Source organism: Meriones unguiculatus, chromosome 6 (genome assembly GCF_030254825.1).
Source record: "Meriones unguiculatus strain TT.TT164.6M chromosome 6, Bangor_MerUng_6.1, whole genome shotgun sequence".
NCBI classification, from domain to species: domain Eukaryota; kingdom Metazoa; phylum Chordata; class Mammalia; order Rodentia; family Muridae; genus Meriones; species Meriones unguiculatus.
Genome location: NC_083354.1, coordinates 11,469,680 through 11,484,763, shown reverse-complemented (window position 1 = coordinate 11,484,763; position 15,084 = coordinate 11,469,680). Strand labels below are relative to the sequence as shown.

At 43.4% G+C, this 15,084-nt stretch overlaps 1 protein-coding gene across 1 annotated transcript in view; it reads right to left on the bottom strand.

The window, feature by feature from the left end:
- Positions 1–15,084, bottom strand: part of Lrrc1 (leucine rich repeat containing 1) — a 121,971-nt gene that overhangs the window by 38,379 nt on the left and 68,508 nt on the right. The window contains exons 3-4 of the mRNA XM_021643446.2: positions 6,531–6,609; positions 1,924–2,013 (exon numbers count right to left, since the gene is read on the bottom strand). Coding sequence (XP_021499121.1) covers positions 1,924–2,013; positions 6,531–6,609 — 169 coding nt within the window. The remainder of the gene's footprint in view (positions 1–1,923; positions 2,014–6,530; positions 6,610–15,084) is intronic.

The window sequence follows — 15,084 nt, the reverse complement described above, 5'->3', positions numbered from 1 at the left end:
AAGATAAACCTTACGTGAAGAATATACTTGAGCCAGTTTGGAATGAGAGGGCGCTGGGTGAATTTTAAAGTGCATTTGTAGGAAAGGCTTTGGAGTTTTCTGCTTGCTCCATGCACGGATCTGCACCACAGTAAAACCTGCATGGTGCATGCACCTATAAACAGTAACAGAGTGCCTGCAACTTCCGCCCCAGATGTAACTATAAAAGGTTTCTGGCGGACTTTTCAAAAGTAGAGCTTCCCTGACAACAAGCATCAGCGGAGACCACCCAAACACTTGTTCTCACTTCTCAGGGTGATGTGGGAAGACTTCAACGGAACCCAGGAGAAGTCCAGACAAGCAGAGCTTGAGAATAACTGGTGCAGAGCTTAGCTGACTCCGTAACAGTCATAATAAAAAGGTGCTCTACACACCTAGAGTATAGTCCTTACATTTACTATTTTAAAGATGATATGTTATGCACCAGTATAATGCTCATATTAAAAATAAGACAAGTCTTAATTTGTAGCCTCGGATGTAGCCCTGCTTGCTACATGTAGACCAAACTGGCCTGGAGCTCACAGAGATCACCTGCCTCTTGGGTTAAGGGTATGCACCACCACACTCAGCTTAAATATGTTAAAAGAAAACAACAACAAAATCTCTACAGTGTGTGCAATGCCTCCACCCTCCTCTGCCCCCAAGAGCACTAGCCTGCCAATGCTTATCATCTTTATGTGCACAAAGTACAAGCAATGCTTAATCATTTCAAATATTCTGCTTTATATCTGGTGACAAAACAAAAGGCTAGGAGTTGCCCTGGCTTCCTGGCTATAAGCAAAAAGGGTACTCTGCAAAGGCAGGTGCATTCCTGAAGTCACTGTGCCAATTTTTACATTTTCATCTAATTATGGAAAGGTCTTTGTTAAGATTCCATTGATAAACTGCCATATTCCCTGATTGCTTTTTCTCTTTTTTAAGGAGTCTGAATGCAGCATTTCTTAGCCATTGCTATTTCTTCTCTTGGGAACTCTGTTCAGGTCCATAGCTCATGTTTGATTTGGGTCATTTTCTTGACTCTGTTTTGAGGGTTCTTTGTATATTCTGGATACTGATCTTCTAGCAGCAAAGTTTCTCTCACACTCTATGAGCTTCTTCTTCACGATGCCGATTGTTTCCTTTGCTGTACAGGAACCTTTTAGTTTTATGAATTGTCATTTGTCTAGTGTTCACTTAAATTCCGGAGCAAAGTCCAGAATTCAATTCCAAGCACCCGTATCAAGCAGTTCCAGGAAGCCCAACACCTTCTTTTGGCCTCCATGAGCACTCACAAGTACATGGCATATGCATACATAGACACACAAACATAGATACATGCATGTAAAAAAGACCCTTTAAATCAAAACTTTCAAGCAAATTTGATTTCCTACGAATAAAAGGTAGCAGCACAGGTTATAACCACTGAATTTAGGGACAACCAGGCACTGGAGAAATGGCTCAGTGGTCAAGCACACACATGCTAGGCAGGAATGAGACTCCGGATCACAGCATTCATGTAAAAAGTGGGTGTGGCCAAAGATATGCCTGAAACCTCAGAGCTGTGCGGGTGGAGATGGACAGCACTGGGGATTGCTGGGCACCAGGCCAGCTCCAGGCTCCTGGAGAGACCCTGTCTCCAAGAAACAGAGCAGAGAGTGACAGAGCAGGCCACCTAACGTCCACCGTCCCCCGGCCTCCTCTCATACTCAGGGAGACAGACAATGAATCATAAAACACAGGAGCAACTGGACACACAATCCGAGGGTTGACTTTGGCCCTTCTTAAAGGTGATAACCCAAGACTGGGCGAATGGGGCGCTCTGTTTAGAGGCTGTAAAGGGACAGAAGATATGGCCGATAAACTTCCTTTTATCCCTGGCACTCACAAACTTCTGTAAAAACTTACTTCCCAATATTTTCTGGAAGAGACTGCAGTGAGATGTCATTTACAGAGAGACATGTCAAGTTCTGTAGTTCGGGAAAGCTCTCAGGCAGCCTGGAACAACAACAAAAAATATGTTAATTTTAAAAAGTAGAAGAGCGTACACCAAGCACAGATACAGACTCCCTCCATAGGCCGGTTATTATAGAATATCTGCCTTGTCTTCCTCTATCTACTACATCCCCGTACAGAAACAAAAGGCTTTGTCCATCAAAGGAAAGTACAGGCCACGTAGATACTTATTGATTGGGTGATGCAATTAAGGGAAAAAATATTTGCAAAGGGCAGATGCTCAAGGTCTAATAAAGAGTGGGTGCTGTGGAGTGCTGAGTGCTCTGTAGGAGGAAAGATGCTGCCACTGGAGCCAAATTTGCTGAGAATTCGGCTGGATGTGACGGCACACACATTTAAACCCAGCATTCACAGTGAGTTCCAGGCCAGCCAAGGCTGCACAGAGAGACCACATCTCAAACAAAAAAGGAAAAAAAAAATTCCTAAGAAACAAACCAAAACGAAAACCTGCTGAGAATGAAAATGCTGCACTGATTAGATGAAAATGCAGAGAAAATTTAGCTAGCCGATGGGGGTTTAAGCTGCAAAACAGCTGCTCGATAGTCCTCCCCTTGCAGCTCCTAATGCCCACCCAGAGCAAAGGATTACTCTGCACCGATGGGCCGTCAGCCAACCGCTACTGTCTGAACTTCTTTTTTAACTCAACATGTCACTCATTTAAGATAATCTTATCTTCTACTGCACAGTCTACACGAAGGCACTTTAATATGTCTCAGTCACAAAATAGTAAGGACTCAATACAAAAATCATTATTTAAATTTTGCAAAGAAATATTCCTACAGTTACCTGGATTTAGGAGGAGAAAAATCAGGACTAAAGATGAAAGGATCCCATCACATCTAAAATGAGATGCAACACACACGCCTCCAGCATAGGCAGACCTTTGGCTTTAGTAATGAGCTCTTGATCACTATACTTGTTTTTATTCTTTTGCTAGGTTCATTTGCATAATAAATCCTGTATTAATGTTTAATATTTAACATAGGTTAATTTCATAATTCAAAACCAAATCTAGGTACCCAAGGAACAGGGTATTAGCAAGAATGTTTTATTATGTTGGGAGTACCTTGCTGAAGATTGTTATTTATAATTCAAAAGAGAGAACTTACTTGGTCTGTCTTGAACTTTGCCACAAGTATATATTCCTTTATAATTTCAAATGCAGGTTAATTGTTCATAAAGCAATCAAAATGTGTTAGCTAGCTGGTCTACCTTTCTGCCAGTTGCTAGCAGTAAGAGTAGCATGTTTGAGAGTAGCATGCATGGGTGTAGCGTGTTTGAGTGTAGCATGTATGAGATTCGCATGATGAGGAAGTAGAAGCAAGGTGAGGCGGGTTAGATGTTATCTACTCTAGCTGCACGATGTAGAGGTCTCCGTTCACCTCACTGAGGTTCAGTTTCCTCAGCCATAAGCTAAGCGGGCCAAGCCAAGTAATTACCAAGTTGCCATCATTAAGATGTTAAGATAACATTTTAATTCTTAATATATCAGGACACCTGCCAAACTGAAATGGCTTTTCTCTGAGAATCCCGCTGTATACGAGGCCAGGATAAAAACAGGAATGAAGCCTCACATAAGCTGGGTGTGTTCTGGGCCTTGAGATAATTGTGGACTCAACTGTTAGCAGACATCAGAAAGAGAAAAGTAGAAAACCAGAAGGTGATTTAAATGACTGATTGGCTAAGCCTCAGCTGCAGCAGAGAGTACTTCCCAGCTCGCCCAGAGATAAAAGCTGCCTTAAGCTCAGCTCGCTGGGATCCATAAGCACTCATCGAGCGCTTCCTTCAAGGGTTACCGTTGGAGTATCAGTCTCAGGAAAGGCTCCTGTGCTCAGATTTTTGGTTCTGTTGCTCTCCTTGTGGAGTTCCTGTTCTCTCCAGATCTTACTGTTTCCCACTTCTCTCATAAGATTCCCTGCACTCTGCCCAAAGGTTGCCCATAAGTCTCAGTACCTTCATTGATAGTCTACAGGGCAGAGCCTTTCAGAGGTCCTCTATTTGAGGCTCATGACTTGTTCCCTCTTTTCTCCTTCTTCTGATGCCCATCCTCTGCCTTTCTGGATAGGGATTGAGCATTTTACCAAGAGTCTTCCCTCTTGATTAGTTTCTTTAGGTGTGCAGATTTTAGTAGGTTTATCCTATATTATATGTCTATATGAGTGAGTATATACCGTGTGCATCTTTCTGCTTCTGGGATAGCTCACTCAGGATGATCTCACCATTTACCTGCAAATTTCATGATTTCCTTGTTTTTTATTGCTGAGTAATATTCCATTGTGTAGATATACCACACTTTGTGCATACATTCCTCACTGCATAGATGTACCCATGGCAGTTCAGTGTCAAAGTGAGTTCAACTGTAATAGGAACAGGGACTGTCTCTGACATGAACTGATTGGCCTGCTCTTTAATTACCTCCCCCTGAGGGGGGAAGCAGCATTACCAGGCCACAGAAGAAGACAATGCAGCCACTCCTGATGAGACCTAATTGACTAGGATCAGAAGGAAGGAAACGAAGACCTCCCCTATCAGTGGGGAGGAGCATGCATTCAGAGGGTGGAGGAAGTGAGGGATTGGGACAGGAGGAGGGAGGGAACCACAGGAGGGATACAAAGTGAATAAAGTGTAATTAATAAAGAATTTAAAAAGTTAAAAAAAAAAGAGTTACCGTTGGGCTGGAGATAAAATAGTAAGTGAGGGAGAGATGCAAACCTCTTCCTCACTTCTGAGAGGAAGTCTATCAGAGGGATAGCTTAGTGTAAATTTCAAGTGCTAATGAACCCACACTGCTGTGAGGGTGCTGGGAAAGATGGGGGAGGGAGGGACACGGCTGAAGACAGAGGGTGCTCTACCTGCAGTCTGAAGGAAGGTGTATCAGAACAGAACTGTCGGGGGCAGGGGACTGGAAAATGAGCAAAAATGCTTCTTTGGTGCTTGGAGATTGACCAAAGCAGCAATCAGGGTAGACTGTCCAAGCACAGAGGAGATGAAGAGGCCTCAAAGCCATGGGGGAAGCACTAGCTTATGGGGACAGGAACCTGAAGAGGTTCTGAGAAGAGAGGATTGTGTGAAGGTAACCAGAAAAGGAAGCTGCATCTTGAGGACAGTAATGAGTCAAGAAAGGTATTAGGTTTATACAACGTAAAAGATCACTATTTTTCATTTATAAATGATCAAAATGTCAGTAGCTGAAATCCAAAAGAGAGAAACCAGAACACTGTGAAAATATATTTAATTCTTGGAAATGAGATATGGGTGAAACAAAATTAAACAGGGAATTGTTCCATACTCAAGGAGTCTCAATTTTGAAATGAATGAGATAAATCCAGTTTACTTTCAAAGAAGGGAACAGCTAGGTACAGAGCCTTGAAAAAAATCCTGCAAACGAACACACTGGGCCAGAGAAACATCTAGAATACACACCAAGAGCTGTCTCTGCACTGCCATATGGGCACCAGTGTATTTAGGCTGGGAACACAGACACCTGGAGGCAGGAGTCAGTGGACTTCAGCTCAAGCAGGCCACAAGGAGCGTCTTCACAACGCCCCCCAGCCACACAGACAGGGTTCTGTGAAGCTCCAAGAAGGGCAGGGCTGCATTCGGTAGTAAAACGGGGCAGGTGGCCATATTCAGAAGGACACACCTAAGGAAACCCCCATAGCTACTATCAAAGTAAGGAAATAATGGTTTAATACCATTTTTGTTGTTTTTTTTTTTTTGTGGTGGGGAGGTTGTATGTTTCTTTTTATAAAAAAGATGAGATTATAAATGCTTCATAACTGGACTATAAAGAGTAAGATGAATAAGACTTCTCAGGCTGGGGATGTAAGTTAGTGGATGAGCAAATGCCTAGTAATTGTGCAGTCCCAAGGTCAATAAAGAAAAGCGTCTTCCTGTGTAAATGCGCTACAATCACTCTGGACTCAGTCTTATCCCATATATGACAGGAGATGATTGGGAATTCATTTTTAATTTATTTTTACATTTATTTAGTGTCTCTCTCTCTCTCTCTCTCTCTCTCTCTCTCTCACACACACACACACCCTACAGTACTAACATAACGTGCCATGTTGCATGTGTGGAGGTCAGAAGACAACCCACAGGAGCCAGTTCTCTTCCAGGAACTGAATCCTCACCGTCAGGCTTGCTGCCAAATGCCTTTACCTGCTGAGCCATTTCGCCAGCCTAACTGAGAATCTTTTATGCTATGATTCTTCGTGCTGCTTCAGAAATGGACTCTAACTCCTGCTTTGTGCAGCCCTCAGTGGCCCCTTGTCCTTCTTTTCAGTGACTCCATCAATACCGCTGTGTGCCTTCTTCCACTGCTTATTTGCCTCCCACTGTTTACTTTGGAACATAGATTTGGAAAATCATTCACGTTAGGCAGAGACAGCGCCCCATCAGGTACGTCCCGGATGTGCTCCTTGGCTGCATCCTGAGCTCGGCTGTCAAGCACGCTACCCCGAGCGCTGTAATAGAGTGTGCAGCAGCAAGGTTACCTGGTGAGCGGGTTTCCGCTGAAGTCAGCTATCTGCAGCGCCTTACAGAAGGAGATGCTTTCCGGAATCTCAGGGATATCTAGAGGAGCAAAGAAAGTCCACCAGCACTGTTAAACACTTTCATCATTTTCAGGGCTGACTACAATCCTAAAAGAAAATACACACACTTTTACCTCACTCAGGTGTGACCCTGGCTTGTTACAACTATTTTTCTACATTTCTTCAGAAAATATGTCCTTTAAGGAAGCATATTAAAAATGTATTGGCCCCGTGAGCGCAGGTTCTGGCTAAATATTTTAGCTCACACTGTTGGAACGATGCCAACGGTTATTTGGCTGGTGGGTTGACGTGTGAGTCAAAAGACGGTCTGGTGCAAATGAGCTGGAGAGGTGTGATACTCCTTGGCGTGGTGTGGATAAAGTGAATCAAACGCACAGGGAAACTGGAAGGCCAGAGAGGATGTGCCACGGAAAACCTCCACAATGGGGAGTGCAGGGAAGACATGTCCTCTGCTCACTCTGCAAGACACAGACTTGTGAGAGGGAAACTAGACATCCAAGGAGCTGCCGCTGCATCTCCCTGTATGCCAGGCTGTGGGAGTTATGGCTGCTCAGCCGGACAACATAAATCTTAGAGCAGCCAGGGTCAGGAAGCAGTACTGAAACCCTAAAGGCAAGGTGAATGCGCGCGTCATAGGGACAGCATGGGCAAAGCAATGTTCTTAATGGTCTGACTTGTGTAGACCTTTGGCCCTGGGTAATTAATCATGATGTTCCTAGAAGGAAAACAGGAAGCATAAGCTTCTGCTTAAGCTATATGAGCAGAAAAGTTGTAGAATAAATGAATAGATGTCTTGAATCATGGCAACAGACATTCATGACATCTTGACCAATTTCCAGATTTTAGCTAGTTTATAAGCCAGAACCCCTTGAAGGAAGGGGCGGTCCTTGAGGAAGGACCCTGAAAGGTTTACTAGTCTTCTTTCATATTTTACTCCCAGCCATACCTAAAGAAAACTACGATCTTTTGTACTGGAGAAAATCAAGAGCTTTCAGAGCCTATTATATGCTAGCTCACAACTGACACCCGAAGCACTGTGGCCCTCCAGTTAAGGTAGGAACTCAACAGAGGCAGGTCCTAGGATAATCGCAACTTAATCAAGCTGTGGCTCCACCCACAGCTGTGGTAGCAGACGCTACAGGGCTGTCCTTATTTAAGCAGCTATTGCGCTTCCAAGGGCTTTTATCTCAATACCTATCCTTAAGGATCATGAGAAGCAATTCCTTTACCCTTCTACCTCAAGCCCTGTGCCACAACTCAGCTCACAGGGATTTTGGTCACTTCTCTTTTTCTATCTACATGGTATCATACCTGCCTAATTATATTGATGACATTATGGTGTTGGGACGGCGTTAGTAAGAAGGGAACAACCACTCTGAACCTGTTGCCAAAGGATATGTGCATCCAAAGATAGGAAATAGGTCTGACTGCAATTCCAGGGCCTTCCACCTCAGCCACAAGTCCAGCGGTGCTGGTTATGAAGAGATAGCCCTTCTCAGGGGAAGAGTAAGCTGTTGCTCCTGACCCGTCTACCACCAGGAAAGACGCACAGTGCTGAGTGGGCTCCTTGGATTCTGAGGCAGTGCACTTCTCACTCTGTGGTGTTACTTTGGCCCATATACCAAGTGACTTGGAAAGTTGCTAATTTTAACTGTGGCGGAAGACAGAAGGCAGCTCTTCAACAGGTCCCCGCTGCTATGCAGGCTCTATGACCCAAAAGACCCACAGTAATTGAGATGTCAGTGGAAGACAGATGGTATTGGGCATCTTCGATGGCCCCCACTTCTAGGTACCACCGATAAGTGACAGCTGCAGCATTATAACCTCTTTCTGGGACAACTCTGACGGGCAGTGGTGAAGGGAAATCTTCATATTGGGAAACAATTTGGGTAGTGCATATAATTGTACATTTTACTTGGAAGAGAAAACACTCAGACGTAAACAGTGATTCGTGAGCTGTGGTCACGTGGCTGAATGGTGAGAAATTTGAAAGCTCAAGGATGATTAGAAAATTAGCGATTAAGAAAATTGGTGAGAAAGGCAGCGGCTGAGAAAGAAAAGATGCAGACAGATTTCTCCAGTATGCAAGGGACATGAAGATACCTGTATCATGCCTAAGATCTGAACTGAAGGCCACCACTGAAGGTCACCATCTACTAACTTACATAACGCCTTATCACAGTCATAGTTCTCCATGTTGTACTGTTCCTAACCAAGGACTCACATCACAGCCAAAGAGGTGAGGCAGTGGGATGGACAAAATGGTGGCACGCCTTTTAAAGACGCAGTCACAATGCCAATTAGGCCTGGGGGTCTAGAGCAGGGTTCTCCAGAAGGCTACATCAGCATCCATTATACAGCATTTGTTTCCCTTCTAGCCAGGGTTTATGGCTCTTAGAATTAAGGGGTAGAAACGGAGACAGTACCACTCACTCACCACCATCCTTGGTGGCCCACTAGAAAAAAGTGTTCCTTGACCACAGGCTCTGCTGACCAAATGTTTTGATTCTAGAGGGGTTAATGCTGCTGCTGGAGGTGCAACTATTCCAGACTGCCCCGGCCACTTTCAAGTTCTGACGCCTTTGAGTCAACAGGCTGAGAAATGAGTTAGGTGTTAGAAAAGATGATTCATCTAGGCTATCAGGAGGAAACGAGACTATTTTTGTTTTGTTTTGTTTTTTATTTTTCACAATGCAAAAAAAAAAAAAGGTATATATCCAAAGTAGAAGAGATCCATTATGGTGTCTCTTGGTGGTATGGTATCCTATGATTAAGGTCAATGAGAAACTACAGCTCAAACCAGCCAGGAATGATAAACGGCCCATAACCTACAGAAATGATGGTATGAGTCACCCCTCCAGGTAAACAGCCAAGCAAGACCTGCTGAGTTGCTTGCTGAGAGTGATAGAAATACAGAACGGGTATTAGAAAAAAGGTAGTTATAAATACCACTTAAGGCCAAATGACCAGTTACAGAAATGAGCATTGTAATTGCCATGGGGGTTTCTGCCCTATTTTGTTAATAACAGTGTTGTTAGTTGTATGGGCGATAGTTATATCATATTAGATAGAATCGTGGCCATTACTGTTTTCACTTGGAAGTTAAGCACAGCATAAGGAGATATAATTTGGTATCAAGCTGACAAATGGTAGACTTCTGATGGCTAATCTTGATTATCAACTTCAGTAGGTCTAGAATAAACTAACAGACACATCCCTGGACAGGTCAGAAAGGGCAGTTCCTGGAAGGATGAAATGATGTTGAAAGACCTTGCCCAGAGTGGGTGGCACTTTCTGGCAGCAGCCCAGACATGAATGTGTCAGAGAGAAAGCAGGCTGCTTTTGCCTATATGCCTTCTGTCCCAACTTATGAATGCACCTACCCTGTTGCTGCCATTGCCATCAGAACCAAGCTTCTTTGGCCTTCCAATATGGACTGAAGTCCAGTGGATTTTCAAGATTATGTCTGCTGAGGCTTCCAGCCTTGTGGACTGAGCAAGCACCAACTTCTGAGTCCCTTCAGTGTACACCCTACCACTGCTGGACTATCCGACTCAAGGAACGTAAGCCAATCTACCGAATCCCCTTTTAATAAATATTCATTATGCTAGTTCTGTCCTGTACAGAGTCCTGACAAATACAAATAGCAAAATGGAGTGAAGGGGGTCTTTGCTAGTTATTAATCTGACAGAGGATGAAGATTCAGAATAAAAACCTCAAAATCAAAACATTAAATAACAAAACGACAAAAAATCCAACTAAAAATGGGCAAAAAACAAAAAAGCTGGATAGTTTTCAAATGAAGCACAAACTTTCAATAAATGCAATGCTTAACGTCCTTAGCCATTAGTGAAATGCACATGGAAACAACACTTACTCCATCTCATCCCACCAAGGAAAAGTAAGAAACCATTGGTGAGGATGGGATGGAGGCTCCAGTACACTGCCGGCAGGGAGGTAATGAGCCCAGTCACTGGAAAACCAGTCGAGTGGTTCCTCAAAACACTACATACAGAATTACCACAGTATCCGGTTATCCAGTGCCGGGTATACACCAAAGAGCCAAAGTCAGTGTACGGCAAAGATACCATGACCTGTTTACTGCAGCACTCTCCGTAATAGCCAAACCATATAACCAGCCTAGCTGCCTACCAGTGCATAAACAGGTGAAGAAAACGTAGTCTATATTCACTGCAGTTTTATTCTGCCATAAGGAATAAAATTATGCCATTTGCAGGAAAATGGAAGTGGCTATTGCTGATCACATCAGCACATTAAGGCAGTATCAAAAAGGCAAGTATCACAGAAGATCCTCCTCCTATGGGATTTATGGGGAGAAGAGCATGGGGGCGGTAGAGGTGATAACTAAACACGGTGGACACAGGCCTGCGACCCCAGCACTTGGGAAGCTGCAGTGGAAGATCACAAGCCTGGGCCACAAGGTAAGAGCCAGGATATCTGGGAGACATAATGAAATCTTATCTCAAAGTCAGAACAAAAAAAAAAAAAAAGGGTGCGGGGGAGGAGTGAGAGGCAGGACAATTAAGGATGTGTAAGAGTGAAAGGAGAGAAAGGGAGTATGTTATGTACTTGCATGGAAACAGAATGAAACCCGTTACTTTGCACAATCAAGAGCTTCTAATTTAAAAACTGACAAAGAGAAGAGGAGAACATGAATCTGCCGTGGGATCTGCACTGCTGTTTCCGCAACCTAGGCAGCTGCAGGACACAAGCCTGCCTTGGTCAGAAAGTGCTCATCAGCCTGGAAAGACCTCAGCAGTCCTTTCCTGCCACTACTTTGGGAGTGCTGGGTCTGCATAATGTTGAGGAAAGAGGTGCTTTGTAATTCCCAAGGAGGAAGATGAAGCCACACCTGAAAATATGAAGTCTATAGAGGCTTGATGTCCCACCAATGAAAAAAAGCAGCTTTTAAGGGAGAAAATGATATATACCTCAGGGAGAAGACTTCCATTCGGTCTGGGTCATCAGGAACATCACTGAGGCCTGAGAAGATGGCCAGCAAGGATCACATGAATTCCAAAAATTCTGCTCAGTGACAGTTTGGAATTCCAGAATAACAGAGGCCACAGCTGGACAAGTCCAGACAAAAGTACCTCCTACGTTAAGTCTGGGTTAGAGGAGGGCATGCCTGCTCCATGTTAAACTTTGGGGATATATAAAGTAGGAGATGGGATACAAAACCAAACAAGGTTTCTTTCCATTGCGTGCACACACCAATCTTGACCTTTAAATATCTGTGCTCAGTCAAGAATGCTGTGACTGTACAACTTAAATAGTACAACTTAAAACACTTATGTGTTTTAAAGGAAAGTTCCTGAAAACGTGGCGTTCCGGTGACTTTACATTATGGCTTTGTAAGATCTGCTATAGCACTGGTAACAGTTCGTCAATTGACCTTAGCAAAGCTCAGGAGTAAGAGAGAAATGTTTTGGCTTCTCCAAATGGATGGATGAGGAATGTGACTGTGCCTCTAAGAGACACTGCTCTTTCCCTGAGTCATAAAGCATCCCCCTGGGTTAAGTATCACCTGTTTTACCAGTAGGAATACATTTCTACAAAAGGCTCTATAAAGCTTGCAGGTGATTTCCAGCTGAAGGCACCTTCAGCTGCTTCCCAAATGTGCTGTAAGGAACATATGTGGGGTTTGAGGCCAAAGTTTATGGAAGCACTCACCTTTTCGACAGGCCCCTACCCTGCTCATCAAAAACAAACAAACAAACAAAAAAGCGTATCATCCAACCATATCATACCACCCTTCCTTTTAGATATATACAATTTCTAGATCTTTGTAACATTCCGTAAGTCTTCCACGTTTTCCTGTTCACTGTTACTATTACTACCTGGCTTGGCTCCATCATCTAGAAGACAACGCATCCTCCTAAACGCCACTGGCAGTATCTGCACTGCCTTTCTGTATTTATTAAGCCTGTGTGTCCCCTGGCAGACTACCTAAATTTCCTTTTCAGTACAATGGGGATCACAGTTTTTGTGGGTTTTCTTTTTTTAAATAATGCTGGTAGATCATAATGTAAATACTGTAGAAATCTGAGAAGTGAGGGGGCAGATAGAGAAAGGCCCTGTAGCTTTGAACCAATAGGATTAGAGGACAGGCCCAGGCATGAATGTGACACTCGATTTTAAAAGTAAGGAGAGGGTTCTTGTGAGGACAGCACAAACTGCCGGTGGAGGGTCTGGAGAAAGGATTAGAGAGGTCCTTAACCTAACCATTCACAACTAATTTGCTGCACATGGGGTCCTCGTCTGTTAACAAGCAGCTGCATCTCTACCTGACAGCTAACGGAAGAACCAAGGAAATCAAGTTCACTGAAGAAGCATGAGGTCATTAACAAGAACATAGAGAGTTTTGCTGCTGCTCTAACTATCCGAGAAGCAATAAGGACTAAACCCAGAATCAGCATGCATTTCCATATAAAGGTTGGAGACATTTACTATTATCATATTCTTAGTAAATTAATACTTAGCTCTAAGATTTCCATCTTAGAAATTTGATAATTTATTTCCATTAAATTACATAACCCAAAATTTATACTTGCCAATACTATAAAAGTAAAACAAAAAAAAATTTAATCTTACTTTTTATAGTTCGTATTAGCCATGTCCATTTACAGGCAAGAAAATAACAATCTCTCTCAGGCATTTTTAAGTATAAGATTTTGTTCTTTTTATTACTCGCTTCCCCATAACTTTCTTAAGATAACCTTTAATTCAGATCCACTGCAAGTTATCATCATCTCTGAGTCTGAACTGCTTTTGACAAGTGGGCTTAAGCTGTCTTGGAAGGAACATACCAAATCCACAGTTTACCAGCAGGACAATTTCTGTGGCCTGTGCAAAGAGATTCACCTCAGCATGGAGCTCTGTCCATACAGCAGGCGGACGGCTATCCTGGCAGTGTTTGCTGGAGGCTGCTCACACAGACAGAGCCTTCACAACAGATAGAGCACTTCAGATGTGACTTCAAAGGACACTGCTTGCCCTTCAGGGCAAGTACTTTCAACACAGACTGAGATTCTTATTCCCCTCACACGAAAAGTATTGCATAAACTTGGTTATATGTTGTTATAAGGAGTAAACAGGTCACCACAGGCCAAGACTATCAAGGTGGACCCTCTCTTTATGGTCACATCACCAATCCACCACTATTTTAGGGATATCAAGGAATGGAGACAAGTTAGACAAGTGGCCTTTTCCTTCTAAACACAGGTTTCAGTTCTGGTTCCAGGACTCAGAGCCCCTGCTTTTGTGGAGGACTGGCAGCCTGCTTTGTCTACCATGACACACTACACTTTAATTGCACTTCCTACTCTGAGACAGACATAGAGATAGAAGTATCAAGTAAATGGTCCAAGATCACTCCACTGACATCTGGAAAAGCAGAGCTTTGGATCAATTGCTCTGAAGATGTGCAGAGCCACATCTGAGGTACTCCAGACACACTGCCGAGATTACAGATGACAGAGGAATGTACACAGAGAAACACAAAACACTGTCAGGCTGTCATCTTCTGCAGAAACAGAGGTGGGTGAGGAGTGTGGGGGACAGAGGGAGCAAGAGTCAGCCTCCTGTTTTTAAGGATGGAGCGCAGAAGCCTGGAGGCCACTGGATAGAAAAGAAAAGAACTGAGCAATGGCCAGAAATCAAGAGAAGAGCACCATCAGAGCACGGTCCACAAAAAGAAGGAAGAAGGGTGTGGCTGTAAGTTTCTAGGAATAAATGGTTATCTTTAAAGTGATGGGAGGAGAAGCTAAACCACAGGCTGACTAAACAAGAAAAATGGGGAGAAAAAAAGTAAGGTTTTCTCATCATGAAGCTGAGTGAGTTCATTAATTAAAGAGGGCTGTTGTTTAATATGAAATAATATCCAAGACTGGCAGGCTACAGTCTGTCTTTTTCTAAATTTGTGGCAACCATCTTTCTTACCAAAATAATAGATAGCAATCCTATGTTTAATGCCAATAAAAATCAACTACACTGCTCATCTGGCTAGCACAAATCTCTAGGACACATAACCTGAATGTAATTTTGGGCAGAATTTCTAACCAGCCTGTGTTTTGCCTAAAGCCAGTTACATGATGTAAGGGATAGAACTTCCCATATATAAAGTCACATTGGCACTAGGAATTAATAATATCAGATTTCTCGGTTAGGGATGACAGCTCACACGCAGAAACTTTTGTCACTGTCATCATCAAGAGCAGGAGCAGGAATGGCTTTAAGGACAGCAAGCTCACCTGCTCCACAGCTTTGCATAACTTTTGGAGCTGAGCCTTGGGCTTGTGTGTGTGTGTGTGTGTGTGTGTGTGTGTGTGTGTACATTCCAATTCCCTTAAAGCCAGGTGCCTCAGTATAGACTGTACCCCTGTCACTTTTCCTCACAGATCAGTGAGTATTACGGAGTCTTCCTGAGTCTTAGCACCACTAACTACCTTGACTTTCACAGCAATTTGCTGGT